We start from the raw sequence: 22472 nt of genomic DNA on the forward strand, positions 1-22472 counted from the left end.
TTGGCCAGGGGTGCTGTTGACTTCCACTTCAGGCTAACTTCCTACTAACTGGAATCTTCAGAGAAGTAGGAATCACTGCTGTCTAAAAGAACTGGGAGGAAGATCTACCTGGACCCTAGTCCTGGCTCTTTAAAAACTATGGCCTTAGTTAAGTCTGGATCTTAGACAAAGTGAATCTGGGATGGACTAAATTTTCTCTCCTGTCATTTCATGCCTAACTCTGTGACATCTTTTGGTAAGGAATGAGGGTGGGCGAGATAACACAACTTTTGTGAGCCACTTGAGAAGAAGGGTCTGTATCTTTGTAGCCTTAGTAGATAAATACACTGTTGGTCAGTAACCATTTATGAGATTCGTGGAGGGGAATGGCTTGAAATTCAAAAGACCCAGATTTGAATGCAATTATTGGTGGTACCAACTTTCAGTAACTGAGCAAATCTCGTTCAGAGCATCTTAGTATCTCTAGATGCAAAAAAGCTGGAGTGAGATTTACAACAACCTTATGCCTCTCCAGAATTAATGAATGGTTATGAGCAAACATATTGTGCAGGAAAGAAAGCTATGTGTTTTCAATATCTTGGGTTATCCCAGTTAACTGAAATTTACTTCCTAGGCAGATATAGGATAAATGTATACTGCTTGCCCCAATTTTAGACAAAAGACTACCCAGAATAGGCTGTGAATCTTTCACCTGCTTCACTTTTTGATGAGATTGTGCAGAAGCTTTAGTGTAGGACAATGATTCTCTCTGGCTAACACAGTAATCAAAGCTTGCTGCTTCCTTCAGCAGAAACAAATCAATTTAAGAACCCACTTGGGAATTCACTGTTTCCTCTCTACGGACCAGGTTCAAGGCTAGTCTCATTCCAGCAGCTGAAATCAAGCAGAAATCCTTACAGAACTGGGTCAGAAAGCTACATTCATTTTCAGCTGATTAAAAAAATATAAAAGTACAACCCACATACCTAATGTGCTATTTTAAAAATCTTTCCTTTATTCCTTGGTTAGTAAAAAATTAATTCATATTATTGCTCATCATTTTTTTGAAAAAAAATGTATATAAAAATGATTCACTTAAATATATTTAACCATTTAGAATTAGAAATTAAGTCATTTCCTTCCCCCTCTTACTCAGGATATTAGTGAGATCCCTAGGTTAGCACTCCGGAGGTCATTCTGGTTTACATATTTCCTGGGCTGTTTCTTCTGCCTAATGAGATTTTTAAAAAGCAGTTTTCCTATCAAAAGAAACTGCAAGTCCATTTTATGGGGTAAATCTCATTAGCCTGAAGATTTTAACTCCTGAGCTCTGAAACCTGCTGGGTTCAGAGACGGTCCTGCAGAGAGATGTTGCTTTGCCGCCCTCTGCAGGCTACAGTTGGTAAGCCTCGGTCCGATAGAGGAAGCCAGGATGAATCCTTAGGTATCTGAAAAGAAATCAAACAAGTTAATGCCAAAATAAGTCGACAGTGGGGAGGAGGAAATGGCTGTGAACATCAGTCCCCCATTCAAAAAACCATAGAATTTAGGGCATGTCACCTCTGTAAGGTGAAAACAGGATGTAAAACACTGTACTGCTTGATTCAACTTTTGTAAGAAAAGATTTAAAAATTCAGTTACACCAGAATGTTAAATTTTGGTTATCTTGATGGTGAGATTATGGGTAATTTGTATGAAAATCCTTTTTACTTATCTGTATCACCTGCACTTTCCATAATGTTTTATTCTAGTCATAAGAGACTAGTTAAAAGTGATTGTGGGCTTCCCTGGTGGGTCAGATGGTAAAGAATCTGCCTGCAATGTGAGATGCCTGGGCTCAATCTCTGGGTCGGGAAGATCCTTGGAGAAGGGAATGGCTGCCCACTCTAGTATTCTTTCCTGGAGAATTCCATGGACAAAGGAGCCTGATGAGCTACAGTCCATGGGATCACAGAGTTGGACACAACTGAATGACTAACACTTTCAAAAGTGATTGTGCCAAGGGGACTTCTTGGGGGCTAGCAGTGTTCTGTTCCTTGATCTTGATGCTCTACATCTTCATTAAAAGTTTTTAAAAAGTAGTGTACAGGAACTCTCACACATAGCTGGTGGGAAGCAGCCACTGGAGAAAACACTTTGATAGTTTCTTACTATCAAAGAACTAAAAACTAAACATATTCTTATCATGTGATCCAGCGATCTCATTCCTTGGTATTTGCCCAAATGAGATGAAAACTTACATCCACAGAAAACCTCCACTTTATTCATAATTGCCAAAAAGTTGGAAGCAACCAAGATTCCTTCAGTAAATAAACAACAAATAGCGTGTGAGTAAACAGGGGGAAGGGATGTATGGGAACCTCCTGTACTTTCTGCCCAATTCTGCCGTGAACCTCAAAAAATAAAATCTGTTTTTTTAGAAAGTGGCTTTAATCCCCTGGGAATATAATAAAAACTATTGAATTGTATGCAGTAAATGAGTGAACTGTATGATATATGAATTATATCTCAAAGCTGGAAAAAAACTTTTTTTTTAAGTGGTTGTACTCAAGGGGAATATAGAGGTAAAGTACTAACACCAGCTACAATATGGGTGAATCTTGAAAATATTATACTAAGAGAAGACAGACACAAAAGGCTACCTACTGTATGAAGTGTCCAGGACAGGCAAAAACAGAAGATTAGTTGTTGTCAGGACCAGGGGGGTGGGAAATGGGGAATCACTGCTAATGGGTTTTCTTCCTGGGATGATGAGAATGTTCTAGAAGTAGTGGTGATTCATGTGTAAACTTTGTGAGTATACTAAGAACACATTAATTATATACTTTAAAAGTATACTTTTTAAAGGATGAACTTTATGGTATGGGAATCATATCTTAATAAAGCTGTTATTTTTGGTAATGGGGGAAAAAGGCAATGGCAGATTTTGGAACATTGTCTTAAATAGCTATGTGCCTAGAATTAAAAAATCATAGTCTTTCCAACAATATCGCTTAACGTACATAAAAACATTAAGAATGGTTTCATTTAAGAAACCATTTCACTTAACCATTAAGAAACCATTTCACTTAAGTTTCAGTTAAGAATGGCCATACCAAGACTTCCTTGTTGGTTCACTGGTTAAAAATCTGTCTACCAATGCAGGGAACAGGGGTTCAATCCCTGGTCCTGGAAGATTCCACGTGGTGAAGGGCAACTAAGCCCGTGCCACAACTAGTGAACCCCTCCCGCCTAGAGGTAACAAGAGAACACAACACAATGAGAAGCCCCTGCACCCCAATGAAGAGTATCTCCCACTGGCCACAGCCCAGAGAAAGCCCCTGCAGCACAGCTAAAAACAAATAATAATTAAAAGTGGCCATCCTTTTTTTTTTACCACTCCCCTCAGCATGTGGGATCTGAGTTCCCTGACCAGGTATGGAACCAGGCCCCCTGCAGTGGAAGCGTGGTATTGGACTTGAGCAGGAACTGGAATCTGGTATCTAAGGTTTTTTACCCTTAGCAGCAGAATTCAAGTGAAAGCCCCAGTTTCCGGCTCCAGAACATCAGGCTGTGGTCAGCGTGGGTCTATTAAAGGCAGCAACTCTCCACAACGAGAATCCAGTTTCAGAGATGCCAGGTCATCGGACCGCGTGGGCCCAATGTTCAGTATCGCGATGGGCAGCTTCTTCTCCCGGGCAGTGAGAATGAACCTGTAACCCGAGTACACCTGTCGGGGTAGAAGAGGCAGGTGAGAGCTCTTTAGATGCAGAAAGAGCTAGACCAAATAGGGAGCCCCTCCAGGGCTCCCCAGGTGGCTCAGTGGTAAAGAATCTGCCTGCCAGTTCAGGAGACATGGGTTTGATCCCCAGGAAGAGGAAATGGCAACCAATTCCAATACACTTGCCTGGGAAATGCCAGGCACAGAGCAGCCTGGCGGGCTACAGTCCGTGGGGTCAGAAAGAATCAGGCACAACTTAGTGACTAAACCACCACCACCACCACCACCAGGGCCTCCCAGCCTACAGTCAGTTACCAGTAACAACAAGCCAGTTACCTGCAAGGAAGATCCCACCACCAGGAGGGAGTCGGCTTCATTCACCCTCTTGTGCACAAAATCAACCTTGTCAGGCTTCACCGTGTCCCCAAAGAAGACGACGTCTGGTTTCAGGGGGCCCCCACATCGAGAGCAGGATGGGACCTGGAAGCTCTGTACCTCCTCCTCGGTGAGAAAGACATCGCCATCGGGAGCCAGGCCGTGGGCCTCGGCACTCCAGGTGGGGTTCAGGACTTGGAACCGTTCCTGCAGCGCCCCACGAGGAGTCTGCTCCCCACAATCCAAGCAGAGGACCCTGAAACCACAGAGGAGGCCAACTGTCCTGGGGGAGGCACAAAGCTGCCGGAGACCTTTCCTCCCAGCCATCTCCAGCTCCTCCATCATGATGGCTTTCTCCCCCTGACACCCCCCCGTTTCCCCCCATTTTATTAATACCTTGTCATGACCTCTTTAGCTATCACCTCCCTTCCAGTGCCTGCCAGCCTTCTAGAATATGCATTTGTTTCCTCACCACCCACTCCCTGCTTAAATCTGCTGCAGCTCACTTTTATCCTTAACATGACTACAAAGACTTTACCAGATAATTTCCTTAGTCCCGAAACCAGGGTTTTCCACCCCTCTCCATCTTCTGCTCTAATCATTTGCTGTAATTATCGCTGCCCATGAAAACACTTTCCCAGGAGTTCCCTGGTGGCCTAGTGGTTATGATTCCAGGCTTTCACTGCCAGGTCCCAGCTTTGTTTTAAAATATTTAAGAACATGGGACTTCCCTGGTGACCCAATGCTTAAGACCCCCTGCTCCCAATGCAAGGGGCACAGGTTTGATCCCTGGTTGTGGAGTTAAGATCCTGCATGCCATACAGCGAGGCCAAAGGGGGGAAAAATTTAAGAAGAGATGGAGAGAAAGGATAAAGTAGACTTGATAAAACACTGAATCTGGGTGATGGTACGTGGGACTCTACTTCTGTGGATTTAAAAAATTTTCACCACAGAAAAAAACTTAATGAACTCATAGCCATCCCCAGCTCATTCCCTGACACCACCTTAGTCTAAGTCTTTCTGGCTGACCTCCCTGAGCCACTCTTCCTAATCTTGTCCATCCTTCCTCACATGCCATTTTTATCATATTGCTTTCTTGTTCAGAAACCACCAACAGCCCCCTTTGGTCTCTCACAACAAATCCAAATCAGCACTGCAAGATTTTCAAATGCATCCAGGATTTAGGTCTAGCCTTCCCAGACAAGCTGATTTCATACTAGTCTCCAAGGAGACCAGCCCAACACTCAACAAAAGTTCCCTTCATATGGAAAGCCCTCTTTCCCCGCCTTTGTCAAGTCAAACCTGAGCTATTCTCCAGCCCCACCTCACCTATAAAAGCTTTCTTGATTACTCCAGTCTTCACTGTTTCTCTGAACCTGTAAAACATGTCTATCAAGGACCACATAAAATAACAGTCGTGTGTGGAGTTATTTGTCATTAAACCTGGTATTTTCTGGTCCCCCCAACAAACAGATTACCAAATTCTCACATATTATATTTTGGTATTATTATTATTATATATATATAATGCAGACCACATTTTATATTTTGGTTTTGAACCCTCCACACCAGCAAGGAGCACACCGGTACACACCACATGTTGCAGACACCCAATAAAGAGTTTACAAATGGTGGACTGATTTCAGTTTGCAGAGAACTGTTTCCCAGGCTTAAAGATAAGGAAATGGGCTCCCCTTAGCTGCAAGTTACGACCAGGGCTACGTATGTTTATTTCATCAGTCTTTACTGGGTCCTGGCTATCCTGTGATCTATGTGTCTAGGCACTGGGGACCCAGCCGTTTGTAGCACGTGCTGTTGGTGGTCTGCTCACAGTTCCCTGGGAACACTCAGAGGCCACCTGCATCCAGATCTCTTATAAGTGGCTTCCTAATTCTCAGGCCATAGAAGCTTTCCTGCAGGAGCAGAGTCAGTATTAGGGAGTTAATTCTCCCAGAGTCCCCCTCCACCAACGAAGGACGGGAGATGACGGATAAACGCCCCAGGTCCCTTGATTTTCAGTGAGATGATTCTGAAACTGCTGTACAGTCAGAGGGTCCCTGACAGGCTTGAGCCCCAGCTGCCCCAAGCAGTAATCTATTCATTAGCATAACCTTTCCCTAGCTCTCCTATCTTCCAGGTTTCACATCCCATTCCCTCACTGAATTTGCTAGGATTAACTCCAGAGTAAACAACTTCCTCCTGAGTCATTTCCTCATGGTCTAGAGAAGACAGCAGTGATCAGTATGGCCAGGGTCCCTGCTCTGACGGAGCACACATTTCTACATTCACTGTTTTAGGTTTTTCGTTACCTGTGCATGCATCCGTGCAGTTCTGTTAGGCGCTGACTCCCCGCCTTGGTATGCAAGGCATCCACGTTTTGGGTCACCAACCAGTGCAGCTTTCCGAGTCTCTCCCAGTTGCTCAGAGCCCAGTGTGCAGGGTTAGGCTGGTGGGAGGAGAATTGAGGCCAGCCCACAAAGTTTCTAGCCCAGTACCGCTGGCGGATGGGAGCACTCCGTACAAAATCCCCATGCTGGATAGGCCTCCGGTCTGTGCGGGCATAAAGTCCCACCTTTTCTGACCTGTAGTCTGGGATCCCTGACTCAGTGGAGATTCCTGCCCCGGTCATTACTAGGAGCCTCTTGGAAAGGGTGATGAAGCGTTGTAACTCTTTGACCTTCTCAGTGTCCAGAGGAGGACTTGGTGGTACAAATAACCCAGTGGATCTGAGTGAGCACTGCTGGCTGAAGTTTGCCCTCCAGCGGACTTTTGCTGTCCTTTTGAAAGTTAACCCAAAGCTCATCCTCATGCTAGAGAGAAAAAAAGCATCACAGGAGAAACTTGTTTTTTATCTTGTTTTTTTTTTTTTATTAATTACTTGTTTTTTATCTTTTTTTTTTTCCCCACATGGTGCATCCCATAGAATGCAGAGACCTTCCCTGAGACCAGGGATCGAACCGGTGCCCCTGCACTGGAAGCTCAGAGTCTTAACCACTAGACCACCGGGGAAGTTCAGAAACTGGGTTTTAAAAATCAAGATAACCAAGAGAAGGGGGGTGGGGCAAGACGGAGAGGGGATTAAGAGGTATGAACTATTGATCTATAAAATAAATAAGCTATAAGGATATATAGTACAACACAAATATAGCCAATATTTTATAATAACTATAAATGGAATATAACCTTTAAACATTATGAATCACTATGTTGTACAACTGAAACTTTCAACTAAATGTTAAAAAAAAAGGTTTTTCTAAATATTTATATGGCAGCACCAGGTCTTAGTTGCAGCACGTGGGATCATTCAGTTGTGGCATGTGGGATCTAGTTCCCTGACTAGGAATCGAACCTGAGCCCCCTGCATTGGGAACACGGAGTTTTAGCCACTAGACCACCAAGGAAGTCCCTAAAATTTTTAATTTAATTAAAAAATACACAAAACAGATGAGTGAATAATCAACAGGTGGAGTATATAAATAGCACAAGATTAACCAAGAGCTGTTCATTGTTGAGGATCTGTGTTAGATCCAAGGATGGGGGTTCATTACCTATCTCCACAATAACAAATACAATTTTTAACAGTAATTTCTTAGAGGAATGTTTGGATTGCAGATACCCTAGTGTGCCCTGGACAGTGGAAGTACAGAAATGCTGAAAGTCATGAAAATGCCAAGAGCCAAGTAAAATGTTTATACCCATATTTTATAAGCCCAGAGACGTGATCAGAAAAATCAGAAAGGACTTCTCTGGTGGTCTAGTAGTTAAGACTCCCTGTTTCCAATGTAGGGAAACTGCAACAACTACTCCCCATTAAACTGCAACATTCTGAGCCCACGTGCTCTGGAGCTCAAGCGTCGCATGGCAAGGAAGATCCCACGTGACACAACTAAGACCCAACACAGCCAAATAAATAATTTTTTTTAAAGAGAAGAAAGAAGAATGGAGAAGTTTGAAGAGAAGCTAAAATATGGAATATTTTGCCTTAATGGTAGACAAAACTCCAATATCTGGATGATATTAGCAATCATATAGTATTTGGAGAAAACATATTTGAAACAAACAGACATAGTGAACAAGGGCAGGTAACTTAAAACGTATAGCTCCCTCATGTTGCCCTTGACCTAGACAAAAATGACAGCAAGAGCACATGATTATCAACAGCACAGCAGTAAACAAGGGCTAAGTTTAGCCTAAACTTACATAGACAAACCTTAACTCTATGCAAGAAACTAAAAGAAAAGTGTGGGTAACATCCTTATTTAGTGCCCTTCTCCAGGGGTTTTTCCTGATCTAGGGAAGCCCAAACCCAGGTGGCGTTAGTGGTAAAGAACCCGCCTGCCCATGCAGGAGACCCAAGATATGCAGGTTCGATCCCTGGGTCAGGAAGATGTCCTGGAAAAGGAAATGGCAACCCACTCCAGTATGCTTGGCTGGGAAATCCCATTGTCAGAGGAGCCTAGAGGGCTACAGTCCAGGGGGTCACAAAGAGTCAGACATGACAGAGCAACTAAACAACAACAACCTTGTTCACAAAATAAAATGTATAGTTTTATTTCATGATAGCTCAAGCCTATCTTGTCTTCCTGGTCTCCTAAGAGCCATAGCTCTCCTATACTCTGACCATCAGATAGGAGTTAATTATGAGTGGCAAATCTGCCAAGGCTTTCTGCATCCAAGGGAAACTGTATATTTTGGTTTCCTAAAAAAAAAAGGAAAAGAAAAAAAAGAGGAAGAAGGCCTCTAAAAAATGAAATCTATTTTAAAAAGGAGGGAGGTAAAATGATAAAGCAGAATTCTAACATAAGAACTATTCTGTCTCTCCAAGTAACACCTGGCTGGTCAGAACTGAATTCTTATAAACTTCAAAAAGTGAGTGGTTGGGATTTCCCTGGCAGTCTAGTAGTTAAAAATCTGCCTTCCAATGCAGGTGATGTGGGTTTGATCCCTGGGTCAGGAAGATCCCCTAGGGAAAGAAATGGCAACCCACTCCAGTATTCTTGCCTGGGAAATCCCCTGGACAGAGGCAACTGGTGGGCTACAGTGCATGGGGTCACAAAAAGTTGGACACGACTGAGCGACTAACGCTTTCAACACTTTCTGGGAACTGAGATTCCGCGTGCTGCAACGAAGACCCGACACAGACAAAAATAAAAAAAATTTAAGTCCTTTAATAGCTCATTGTTAACCTATCTATGACTCCATCTAAAGACGTCTGTATCAGAGGAACACATTTATATTTTTAGTTAAAACCATCCCTCGGGGGACTGTGTGTCCCAAAAACCTACTTCCCACTTTATAAATTAAAATTATCTTATTTCTTCATAAACTAAAGAGGCATATTTGAGTTCCAGTTTAGGTGATGAAACTGTTGCTCAGACTTTTCAGGATTTTATTAATATGTAATTAAGCACTCGCCTACCTTTTATTCTATTTCCCCCATATTCTATTAGTTTACCCTCAATTGCAAATACAGATGCTTGGACACAGTGAAGAGTCATGAGACATGACAAGACAGTCTTCCTCAGCTTTTCTAGCTGTAAAAAAAACAAGGCCTTGACATAGATTTTGATAAAATGTAGACATTCTCCAGTGACACTCACCCCATACGTAAACATTATTTTATATTGGGCTTTCCAGATCTGAGATCAGGACCCTGACTTTCCAGAGTAACACGTGAACAGCTAGACAAATACAGGTTCCCGATTCCTGAGACCAAAGGTCTCGGGAAACCCCGGTGAAAACATGCTCTACTGGAACAACTGCTCTCTCCCAGGTCCCACCAAAGGGCAAAGAAGAGAAATGGAATCCACAATTTCTAGAAACCTGCAGCCCGCACAGAACACACTTACCTTCCACAGCTTAAGGGACACTTTACACTCAACAGGGACAGACCGGCTATATTTGCATTTTGGGAAATGTAGTTCATGAAGCAGAAATGATGCAAGAAAACTACAAAACCCACAGTCCTTTGGGGTTCACAGCTGTGGGACCCAGATTGTCCAGTAAGGCCCCCTGTTGGCCTTCTCTGGTCAGAGGTTTCAAACCCAGGTATGCGATGTGCAGCTGTTTCCTAAGCCATCGTGTTTTCGAGAGAGAAGCGGTTAGTTTAGATGCCAGTGTCCTGAGTGCAAAATAATACATCCAAGGACTTCCCTGATGGTCCAGTGGCTGAGACTCGGTGCTCCCAAAGCAGGGGGCCCCAGTCAATCCATGGTCAGGGAACTAGATCACACAGGCCTCTCTCGTGCCACAGCGAAGAACCAGCATAGCCAGATAAATAAATATTTTTTTTAAATAGTACATCCTGTCAATTACAAATTGGCACTTGAAAATTCATAATTGCAAAGAGCTGCAAAGAGCATTTGCCAGCGATTGTACAAAAACAAGGAGATTGAATCCTGTGCTGCTGCAGCTATTGACCCTCAACATCCCCTAAGGGACTTCAGGGTGGAGTGAGGCACTCTGTGCTCCAGGGAACCTGGCGGGACAGGTCTTTAGATAGATTTTTCAGGAACTGATTTCATGATCCCAGTTTTTGGCATTTCTTCCTATCTAGAAAATCACTAAATCCCTTCATGGTGACATCACTAACAGAACACCTTCTGTGAGCTCCCCTTTCACCAGAATCTTACATATTGCCCTTCCCTCACTACCTCTCTGGAGCAGTCTCTCAGAGCTACCGGAGGTGCTGTCCACCAGGCTGTAGTTCTCATTTTACCCCAAATAAAACTTAACTCACAACTCTCACGTTGTGCATCATTTTTAGTTGACAATCCAAATGGAATTCACTCTCTCATTAGAAGCTTCAGCAATGGATCTAGGTTTGACTTATCCTCAACTTCAGTGTTTACAATCCTTCTCACGCATCGAAACGGAATCAGGTTCCCACCATGCAGTGAGTTGTGAAGAAATTCATTCACAAATGTCTGGGAAACCGATTACAGTTGAAAGGAACAATTAAAGTGAAATATAATATACAGGGACTAATATGATTACACATGTGGCTTCTCCAATTTTATTTCTCATCTTATGTTTTTATTAAATTAACCAACACAATGCCTGAGTCTTACTTCCAAAAATTCTGATTTAACTGGTCTGGGGAGACACTTGGGCACCAAGCCGTTTTACAAACTTCACAGTTGTTTCTAATATGCAGCCAGTGAGAACCACTGATCTGTAGCACTGCCTGGATAAGACATCAGTTTGTGCTTTAGAACACATCAAAACAGCTAGCACTGACCTTGAAGACTACTCTAAGGAATCACTTCCCCCATTTTAAAATGAAGTGAGGGAAGTTCTCGGATGGTCCAGTGGTCAGTACTCAGAGTTTTCACTGCTGATGGTGCATGTTCAATCCCTGGTCAGGGAACTAAGATCCCTCAAGCCACCGGACACCGCCAAGTGAAACACAACAACAACAACAACAACAAAAACTGAGGCCCAGAGAAGTAGTATGAAAGCTGGAGTCAGTTTACTCTCATTGAATGCATAGAGGTAAATATTGGTAAAGTAAGTTCAGTAGTTTTGAAGCAGGAGGTAGATGCCCACACTCACCCACAAGGAAAGCAATTTGAGTTTATTTCCTGTAGACAGAAACTCCAAAATATCAATAGCAGTACAACCAAGAGAAGAGGCTGGCTCCTGCCCAGATGAAAATAAGAGACCACATATTTCTCATCCTTCAAGTCAAGGAAACCTTGACTTCCAGACCAGAAAACTCCTTGGAGGTCAAAAGAGGAATGATACTAAATTTACCCATAAGCTTTTTTGGTGAAATCCATCCTGACAGAGATTCATATGCACACATTGGAAGATAGTGAGAAGCACCGAATAGGGACTCAGAACCAGGCAAATTGAAATGACTGGCCTGGGACTTCCCTGGTGGTCCAGTGGCTAAGACTCCATGCCCTCAATGCAGGAGGCCAGAGTTCGATCCCTGGTCAGGAACTGGACTCCATATACTGCAACCAAGAAGTTGCATGCCACAACTAAAGAACCTGCATCCACAATGAAGACCTGTTGTAGTCAAATAAATAAATAAATAAATAAATAAATAAATAAATAAGAAATGACTGGCCAAAGGAAACCCAGAAGAAATGCCCCATATAAGTGATTCAAGCTACCATGAGGCTGCGACTCTGAGTCCGCCCGTGTGTCTATCTACATGTACAGTACTCTTTTTCCTCCTAACAAACATTTTACTTGTCTCACTACTTTTTGTCTTTGTGGGAATTCTTTTTTTGCAAAGCCAGGGCCTTGTCACTCATCACTGGTCTAGTAGTTAGGATTCAGCTCTCTCTCTGCAAGACCCGACCTCAGTCTCAGGCTGGGAACAGAAACCCTGCTTCAAGCCACTGCAGGTCGAGGCTATCAGAGATCACTTTGGGAGCAGTACCTCCAGTCACACCTCAAATAGGTCTCTGGGCTGGGAGAATCACCTGACATGAATATTTTGTGCCTTAGGTAACCTGACCACCCTGGCTGAAAGTGAGTGAAAGTCGTTCAGTCCTGTCTGACTCTGCCACCCCATGAATATACAGTGCATGGAATTCTTCAGGCCAGAATACTGGAGTGGGAAGCTGTTCCCTTCTCCAAGGGATCTTCCCAACCCAGGGATCGAACCCAGGTCTCCCGCACTGCAGGTAGATTCTTTACCAGCTGAGACACAGGGAAGCCACAGGGAATCCCAGCTGAAAAAAAAAAAAAGGATCAAAATGTAGACTGGAAACTAAGGCAAAAAATTATAATCCAGAATATTTTCTGCACCAATGAGTGTTTGATCAAAACCTATAGAAATGTCAAAACATGACATTACCCCCATCTCAGGACAATATTATCATATCCACATTATTTCCCCAGTTCTCCTAGGGGAATAAGCATCATTAAGAGACTGGCCAGGAACACAAGATTATTATGCCTTTAGGCCTCAAAGAATCTCATGTTCTGGGGACAAGTTAGCTGAGTTTTCCAGCTTTCTTAGTGCTGGAAAGTCATCTGTGGAGGATGATGTCATCCAAGACAGCTGGTGAAATACAATTTCCCTTGGTAGCTACTGACAGGGTGTAATGAGCCACCCAATCGAGACATTCTCAAGGACTGAGAAGTTCCTTGGATGATGCTAGTCTTTTCATTTCTCACAAATCCATTGCACCAGGCATTAATGACAAAGTCCTCTAAATCACACTGTTAGTCTTTTCTTTTTCTCTCTGCTGTTTTTTCCTACCCTGGCTGTGGGGAAAAAAAAAAAAAGTTAACTAGACATCAGCATCAAACAGGCCTTTTTTAGAAAAAATTTTGGCTGCAGTGGGTCTTTGTTGCTGTGCGCTGGCTTTCTCTGGTTGCAGAGACTGGGGGCTACTCTGTAGTTGCGGCGCACAGGCTTCTGACTGCGGTCGTTTCCCTTGTTGAGGAGCCGGGGATCTGCGGCGTGGGCTCAGCAGTGTCGCACAGGTTTAGTTACCCTGCAGCATGTGGGGTCTTCCTCAACCAGGGATGGAACATGTGTCCCCTGCATTGGTAGGCGCATTCTTAACCACTGGACCACCAGGAAAATCCCTTTTATGTCATTTTTACATCTAGTTGATGACTACATGAATATTTAGTAAGCAATACACTGAACATTTTGTGTTTGAAGTTTTTCATAATGAAATGTTAGGGGAAATACAATTTTCTCAGAGACTACCGTTTTCATCTTAGTGAGTAGCAAAAACCAACAGTCGTTTGGAAAATATAGTTCAGAGCTGAAACAAGTCCAGATAAAGATTTCTAGTAGCCTTCACAATGAGAGCGACTGTTACTTCAAACTCACAAATGGTGGGCATTTCTGTGGAAATAACCTCTCTCTGCCGAATTAATATGTCCTGTCCAGAGAAAACTTTCTCAGGTTAAATATTAAATTACCATATGATCCAGAAATTCCACTTCTAGATATATACACAAAAGAATTGAAATAAGAACTTAAACTGATACTTGAATGCCAGTGTTCATAGAGACATTTCTCACAATGGAAGGAAGAAACCTCCTGTCAATGAATAAATGGATAACAAAATTCCCATAGAAAGGAATGAAATTCTGAAATATACTACAACATGGATGAACCTTAAAAACATGCTCTGAGATAAGGTAGTTACAACAGGTCAAATAAATGTGTGATTTCCTTATACGAAGTACTTGTGGTGGTTTTATTGCTAAGTTGTGTCCTACTCTGGCGACCCCATGGACTGTAGCCTGCCAGGCTCCTCTGTCCATGAGATTCTTGAGTTACTAAATTTATAGAAAATGGAATAGGGGTTGCCAGGGGTTGTGGGGAGAGGAATAGGGAGTTAGTGTTTAATGGGAACAGTCTGGGATGATGAAAAAGTTCTGGAGGTGTGCAGTGGTGATGGTTGCTACCGAACTGTACACTTTAAAATGGTTCAAATGGCAAATTTTATGTTATGCACACTTTGCTACAATTAAAAACAACAATAATAATAATAACCAACACTTTTTCAGAGGATAGTCACACCGTGAATCAGAGCCAAGTGAACAGCACTCTTAACACAGAGCATATTTCTTTTTCTCCCCAATTCGTAGTCGTGAGTTAATTAGCATGTTCCCGCCCACAATGCTTTGCTTCATTCGACACTAAAAACTAAGCGAAATCGAGCAACTGAATCAGCTTATATCTTTCCGAGAGCTCTTCATATGGTTGTCTAAATTTTATTCATTCAATAATTAAGGGTTTTGCCATGAGCCTCCAACTCACCTTTCTGTAATAGGAACCTTGCTTATTGGGAACGATGAGAAGGGGCGTTACTCGTTAGCTTTGCGCAGTGGCAGTATCGTAGCCAATGAGGTTTATCCGAGGCGCGATTATTGCTAATTGAAAACTTTTCCCAATACCCCGCCGTGACGACTTGAAATATAGTCGGCATTGGCAATTTTTGACAGTCTCTACGGAGACTGAATAATTTGGTTTTAAAAGAAAGTACTACTTTTCCGATTAAAATTAGGGATCTGAAACCATCTTGTAAAAATAGGTGCTGTTTTCACTTATTATAGCCGTTAACTTGGCATTTTAAGTTTTCGGCGGGTTTTAAGTAGTTGGCGGGTTTGAGATTGCTTGATCAAACATGGATAGCCAAGTACAGTTTTCTACTCGTGCTGCGTTTAATTTTTTATCTTTGTAATACTAACAATTGAGATTCTTAGTTCGGTTTTTGAAAATGCTTTTTGCCGCCCCCGCACTCTCACCTCCAATTCCTGGTTCTTTGGTGTGCCCTCGCTTTTCCGGTCCTCCTGATGCTGTTTCCTCCTCAGAGTACAAGTCAACTCGCTTCGTCTCTGTGACGTCATGCTAATTTGCATAACATTCCCCAGCATCCCCAGCGAAAGCGCTATTTCCAAAATAATAGTGTTCGACAAGAGACGGCCCAACCACAAGAAGCCCCCCGATGGGCCTTAAATGTAACCATCTGCAGGGAAACAGATTCAATCCATGAATTCGCTGGCGATCGCTCACCCTCAGTGTAAAGGGCATTGTCATCCGTGGGGGAAGCAGGTGCGTGCTCACGTTCCCCAGCTTTGCGCAGTGGCAGTATCGTAGCCAATGAGGTTTATCCGAGGCGCGATTATTGCTAATTGAAAACTTTTCCCAATACCCCGCCATGACGACTTGAAATATAGTCGGCATTGGCAATTTTTGACAGTCTCTACGGAGACTGAATCTTACTTGTATAAGAAAAGCTTAAGGTTTCTTTTTTTCTGGATTTGTAAGTCTCACTGTACTCATTCATAGTTGGCTTCGTAATTTATAGTGTAGTTTCCTTAACCATCACTTACCGCGGTTTGTGTGAACCTCGAGTTCGTAGGGTCGGTTGATACCCGACTATTTCATTTTCTATCTTTCTTTACTTTGAATTTTGCCTAACGTCAGAGTATTTTCTAATAAGTCGATTCTTCGTATCAGGTGCCCAACGTTTTGAAGCTTCAGCGTCAGTCCTCCCAATGAATATTCAGGACTGATTTGATTTGTTTAGGGTTGATTGGTGGGATCTCCTTGCTGTCCAAGGGACTCTTAAGTCTTTTCTAAAACCACAGTTCAAGCGCATCAGCTTTCTTTATAGTCCTACTCTCACACCCATGTTGACGTGAAAACTCGTGCTTCACGGAGTTTGTTGGTTTCAGTTGCAGCGTTATGTATTTCTAGTCAACGTGATTTAGGGGTACGTGTCTAACTCCAGTATTCTTGCCTGGAAAAATCCATGGACAGTGGAGTCTTGTCGGGCTAAAAGCCCACAAGGGTCGCAAAGAGTTGGACATGACAGCATGCATGCACTTTGTCACACCTGGAAGTCTGGAGGTTTCCCACAGTACTAGGCATGATTTTGGTTGTAATATTGTAGTTATCCCCTGAGAGCTCACAGTTGCCAAAAGACCAATTCGGCTCCCATCACCCCTGAAGAGGCAGGGACTCTTAAGAGGGTCACGGATGCGCAGAACCAGACGGAGGTCTGTAAATTTTTCATCCATTTCCTTTTAAAAGGACCAGGAGGTGGTCCAGCGGTTAAGACTCCATACTCCCAGCTCGGTCTTCCCTTGTAGCTCAGTCGGTAAAGAATTTGCCTGTAGTGCAGGAGACCCAGATTCGATGCTTGGGTTGGGAAAATGCTCTGGAGAAGGAAATGGCAGCCCACTCCAGTATCCTTGCCTGCACAATCTCATGGACAGAGGAGCCTGGTGGGTTGCAGTCCGTGGGGGTCCAAAGAATCGAGCATGACTGAGCGACTAACACTTACTCCCAGTTCAGGGGGCCTGGGTTCAATCCCGGGTCAGGGAACTAGATCTCGCATGCCACAACACAAATCACATGCTGTAACTAAGATCTGGTGCAGTCAAATAAATAAATACATATATTTAAAGAAAAAAAAACAAACAAAAAACGAAGAGGAGGTGAATGGACACAATAGACTTGTTCAGGTCCCACTATGGAGTCCCAGGCAGAGCTGCTCTTGGAACCAAGTCTCCTTACTCTTAATAGGGATGCTGGTTTCCACTGTAGTGGCTACAACTAGTTTTGTCCTCTTAGGAAGCCAGGCGTGTCTATGAACAGAAGGCCTCAGGAATCCTACCCCTGCCATGGCAGATCCTTGACCTGCTTAGGCCCCCACTTATGAATCATTTCTCTGGCCTCTAGCAAAAGGATGCCGCTTAAGCGGGGAGATGGTGGGCCAGCATCTACTGGTTCAAAGCAGCACCAGGTGTGTCAGAGGGGGGAGGAGGAACAAGTGGGGGGGGAACCCCCCAGTGTCATCAGACTCTTCTCTGCTTCAGAGAGCTCAGAGTCTTGAGACAGACCACAAAAAAAATATGAACTAGATAATTACAGATTATTTCAATGTTATAAAGAAAATAAACAGGGACATGTGATGGAATCATCCAGGAGACCAGCCAAGATCCAACAGCAACAACTATTGAGCACTGACTTGTGTGGCAGACTCCACGTGAAGCACTTACTTCATATCCCAGACTCCACACAAAGTGCTTAATATGCTTTATTTCACTTAATTCTCACAGAAATCATCTTGCTATTCCTTTTTTCTTTTTTACAAGCAGCACTATTAAGGGATAATTGATATTCAATAAACTGCACATATTTAAAGTGTACAAATTGATGATTTTAAAAAACATGTACACCCATGATACCATTTCTGCAAACCAGCTGGTGAACATATCCGTGACTCCCCAAAGTTTCCTGGTGTTCCTTGGCAATCCAAGCCTCCCCAGCATCTCTCCCCACTAGCCCCCTCCTGCTGCTGTCACTATAGATTTGTTTTCATTTCTTAGAATTTTATATGAACAGAATCTACAGTGTGTAATTTTTTTTGAGACTGACTGTTTTCTAAAAAAAATATGTCCTTGCGGTCCGTCCAGGTTGTTGCCTGTATCACTGGTGCATTCCTTTCACTTGTTGAATAGTTTTCCATTAATGGAAGTACCAGGGTTTGTTCAACCATTCACCTGTGGAAGGACACTGGCTTGTTCCAAGTATTTTGCTATCACAAATCAAGCTGCTAAGAGTATTCCTGTACAAGCTTTTGTGTGAGCAAATTTTGGTTTTGGCTGTGACGGGTCTTTGTTGCTGCACTAGGGGCTTTCCCTCGTTTTGGAAAGTGGAGACTGCTCTTTGCTGTGTTGTGCAGTGTTCTCATTTCAATGGCTTCTCTTGTGAAGTACAGGCTCCAGGGCACACAGGCTCAGGAGTTGTGGCTCTCAGGCTTAGTTGCTCCGCAGCCTGTGGAATCTTCCTGGATCAGGGATCAAACCCCAATCCCCTGCCTTGGCAGGCGAATTTTTATCCACTGGACCATCAGGGAAGTCTCTGAGCATAAGTTTTTTTTAATTCTCTGGGTTGTATAGTCAGTTGCATGTTTAGTTTTTTTAGAAGCTGCCAAATTATCTTCCAGAGTGGCTTTCGTTTGCATGTTATTTTCCATCTACAGTTCTTAAAAATCCCAGCAACGAAGGGGAAGGGATAGCAGTGACTCTGGGAAGGTCACAGCTATATTTAAAATGGATAACCAACAAGGACCTATTGTATAGCAAAAAAAAAAAAAACCAACTCAGCAAGTCCCTCTGCCTTTTTTTCTTTCCTTCATGACAGTGATTTTTTTTTAAAAAGCCGAAGACAGTTATCTAACTCTCACATTCCAGCTTCACCGATTGTGTTCCCCTTATTTCCTGTAACCAAGACCACAGCTTGATTTGATTCAACAGGATTTTAGAGATGGCCTTGTGAACTTGGTATTACACCTGCCACTATAATCAATGCTGAATTTAAATGCCAGGGTAAGCAGTAACTGCTCTCTCTCTGTTGTAAACGTGCACTTTCCCCTGTGTAGTCAGTAATCTGTGGAATGAACGATCCTTGACATAGGAACTGTTTGGTACTAAAAAAGCCCTTTTCTTTCCACAACCATGCCTTTAAACCACTTTCTGACCAGTCATAAAAATATGGCTAAGTAAGATAAATTAACGTCACTTCTCTGGAACCCAGGGAAGGTTTGGTAAGACCAAGGAATACCCTGTGGTCCCAGAAAAGGGAAGAAGAGTCCTTAATTGACCCAAATGTATCAGAATTGATGGAAAGAGGGGGTCAGTGACTGCTGCCAAAGGGGCATCCCAAATGTGGGAACTACAAGAGGAGCCAACATGTGCTACCGAAAGACTGAAATTTCAAGGAGCTAAAAATATCTATGATAGCGTGGTCTGCAAATGCACTCCAACCATTTCTTTTCACCCTAGTTGGGTGCCAAGATGGCTAACCTGGGTGTCAAAACAGGTCTGGAAGAGACAAAACAAGAATGCTCCCTCCCATGGCAAATTTTGTGTTGATTATAAAGTCAGATGATACTCTAGCAAACACGTGATTGTGTGTGTGTGTGTGTGATTTTCTTGGAATTCATAATAACAAGTAAGTAATGACTTATTTATAAGCAATTACAAGAAAGAAAAGCATAGAACGAGCACCAATAATATGAACAAAACAATGCTGAAAAGCAAAACAGTGATTTCTTAAAAATACTTATTTATTTATTTTTGGTTGTGCTTGATCTTCATTGCTGCACTTGAACTTTCTCTACTTCCGGAGAGTGGGGACTACCCTCTAGGTGTGTGCGCAGACTTCTTATTGCGATGGATTCTCTTGCTGTGGAGCACAGGCTGTAGGGCGTGAGGGCTTCAGTAGTTGCTGCACATGGGCTCAGTAGCTGCAGCCTCCTGGCTCCAGAGCACAAGCTCAGTAGTTGCGGCGCACGGGCTCAGTTGCCCTGAGCCATGCGGGATCTTCCCGGACCAGGGATTGAACCACTATCTCCTGAATTAACCACAGGACCACTAGGAAAACCCCAGTGTGTTTTATTTAAAGGTAAAATTCATGGAACATACATGTAATATTTTGCTCTCAGCTCTACTGGAATTTTTCTTTGGGTAGTTTGAGTTACAATGACTTTGAAATTGAAGTAAAATTCACAGAACATAAAATGAACACATTTTCAAGTGGATCCATTTGATTTTCACATAAGTTTCTGTTTCACTATCTAACTTTTATCTAGTAATAAAATTACTGCATGTTGGTATATCAAATCCAGATATTATATATATGCGTATATATATATATACAGCAGGGACAGTCAATAATCACCATAATTCCACCTCCAGGACTAGAGGAAACAGCCACAGATAGGTGAGATTATTCCTCCAAATTGTTCTATCTATGTGTCAGCCTAATTATTAAAAACATTGGATTATACTCTACATTCAGTTCTGTGTGTGTGCATGCTCAGTAGCTTCAGTTGTGTCCAACTCTTTGCGACCTCATGGACTGTAGCCCGCCAGATTCCTCTGTCCATGGGATTCTCTAGGCAAGAATACTGGAGTGGGTTGCTGTGCCCTCCTCCCGGGGATCTTCCTGACCCAGTGATCGAACTTGCATCTCCTGCTTTGGAGACAGGTTGAGCCACTGGGGAATCCCACATCTAGTTCTACTATTTCCTTTTTCTTTCTGCTAAACTGAGATGGTGGACCTATTTTCCATGTCAGCACATTGCTCTCCTCTTCCCATTTCCCATATAGATACATCCCACTTCAGCTCACCAGCCCCCTATGGATGGACATTTGGGTGGTTGCCAGTTTTTTCCAATGATGAGCAATGCTGTGATGAACATCCTTGAATGTGCATCTTTGCCAACTCATGGGGTATTTTGGGGGGAATTCTGCCTCCCAGTAAACTATCTCTAGGGGAAGTTCTGTAGACGAGATTGCTTGCACAAAAGCCATTCATATTTTGCATTTTATTTATTTTTCTTAGAACTTTATTTAGTAGTTCTTTTTTTTTTTTTTTTTTAGCTGCGCTGGGTCTGCTGCTGCACCCGAGCTTCTCCTTGTGTTGCGCAGAGTGTGGGATCTTAGTTCCCTAACAAGGGATAGAATCCTCCTCCCCTGCATTGGAAGGCAGATTCCTAACCACTGAACCACCAGGGCAATTCCCACATTTTGCATTTTAATTTTCCTTGGGCTGCACTGCAAGGGCACGCTCAGCTGTGAAAGCGTGGCATCCTAACCACTGGACCACCAGGGAATTCTCCATATTTTGCATTTTAAGAGGTGCCCCCAAGTTGGGTTCCCCCAACACTATACCAGTGAATCCTCCCACAAAGCCACACAGGAGAGCGTCTGGAGAATGTTCGATGTGTGTGTTTGGACATGTCCTGCAGCTTTCACAGGACTCTTCTGGGTTAGGGAGGGGAAGAGGAGGAGGGTGAATTCATATCCAGTTCCAACACTTGTTTGTTCTCCTTTCCGGGCAGAAAGCAGGGAGAAGGGGCTGAGTTGGGTGAGGTAATCCTGACCCTCTCCCCTTCCACCATGTATGGAAATATGCTTGGAAACATCGGTTCCAGATGGAGCCAATCCCCACCCCACCCCCTCCACCCTTGTCGCCTGAGCCAGCCTGGACCTACTGGCTTCAGGGGACGGAAGGCTGGACTCAGAGGACTATTTCAGCAGCGAGAGGGTCCATAAACCCCGAAACAATCTTTCCAGTGTTCGAGTCACTGCAGACTGGCTGCAGAAATCACTGGCTTCTCTTGGTTAGAAATATCCCATGCCCGAGGGGCCCTCAGTGTCTGTCTCAGAAGGGAGCTGGCTCCCATTTCTTCATCACTGGGAAAATGAGCTGAGACCAACTGATTTTTTTTTTTTTCCATGAAGCTTTGAAAACAGACTTTCTGGGTTCAAATCCTTGCTCCAGGGCTTCCCTGGTGGCTCAGTGGTAAAGAATATGCCTGCCAATGTAGGAGACAGGGATTGATCTGGATTTGATTCCTGGTCTGGCTTCCCTGGTGGCTCAGATGGTAAAGCGTCTGCCTCCAATGCGGGAGACCCGGGCTCGATCCCTGGGTCGGGAAGATTCTCTGGAGAAGGAAATGGCAACCCACTCCAGTACTCTTGCCTGGAAAATCCCATGGACGGAGGAGCCTGGTAGGCTACCGTCTATGGGGTTGCAGAGAGTCGGACACGACTGAGCGACTTCACTTTCTGGGAAGATCCCACATGCCGCAGAGCAACTAAGCCCGGGCACCGCAACTATTGAGTCTGTGCGCTAGAGCCTGGGAGCCACAACTACTGAGCCCAAGTGTCACAACTACTGAAGCCTGCACTCCCTAAAGCTTGTGCTCTGCAACAAAAGAAGCTACCTCAATGAGTACATTACAACTAGAGAGAAGCCCCGGCTCACCAGAAGTAGGAAAAAGCCTGCACAACAACAAAGACTCAGCACAGCTAAAAATAAATAAATTAATTAAATTACATATACATATGTGTATAATCCTTGCTCCACCGTTCACTAGCTGCATGACCTTAGGCTGCTTACTTAACT

At 43.5% G+C, this 22472-nt stretch overlaps 1 protein-coding gene across 2 annotated transcripts; it reads right to left on the bottom strand.

Annotated features, from left to right (window-relative positions):
- SIRT4 (sirtuin 4) lies at positions 1067-15342 on the bottom strand. 2 transcript variants are annotated; one of them, XM_005691563.3, is made up of 5 exons: positions 15290-15342; positions 6364-6864; positions 4016-4310; positions 3476-3688; positions 1067-1427 (listed from the first exon to the last, which is right to left on the bottom strand). In XM_005691563.3, exons 2-4 carry the CDS (start codon positions 6861-6863, stop codon positions 3536-3538), a joined length of 948 nt encoding a protein of 315 aa, XP_005691620.1. In that variant the 5' UTR covers position 6864; positions 15290-15342; the 3' UTR covers positions 1067-1427; positions 3476-3535. The 2 variants fall into 2 exon arrangements, with proteins under 2 accessions (XP_005691620.1, XP_005691619.2); XM_005691562.3 differs by lacking the exon at positions 15290-15342 and adding an exon at positions 9904-10162.

Source organism: Capra hircus, chromosome 17, assembly GCF_001704415.2.
Source record: "Capra hircus breed San Clemente chromosome 17, ASM170441v1, whole genome shotgun sequence".
NCBI classification, from domain to species: domain Eukaryota; kingdom Metazoa; phylum Chordata; class Mammalia; order Artiodactyla; family Bovidae; genus Capra; species Capra hircus.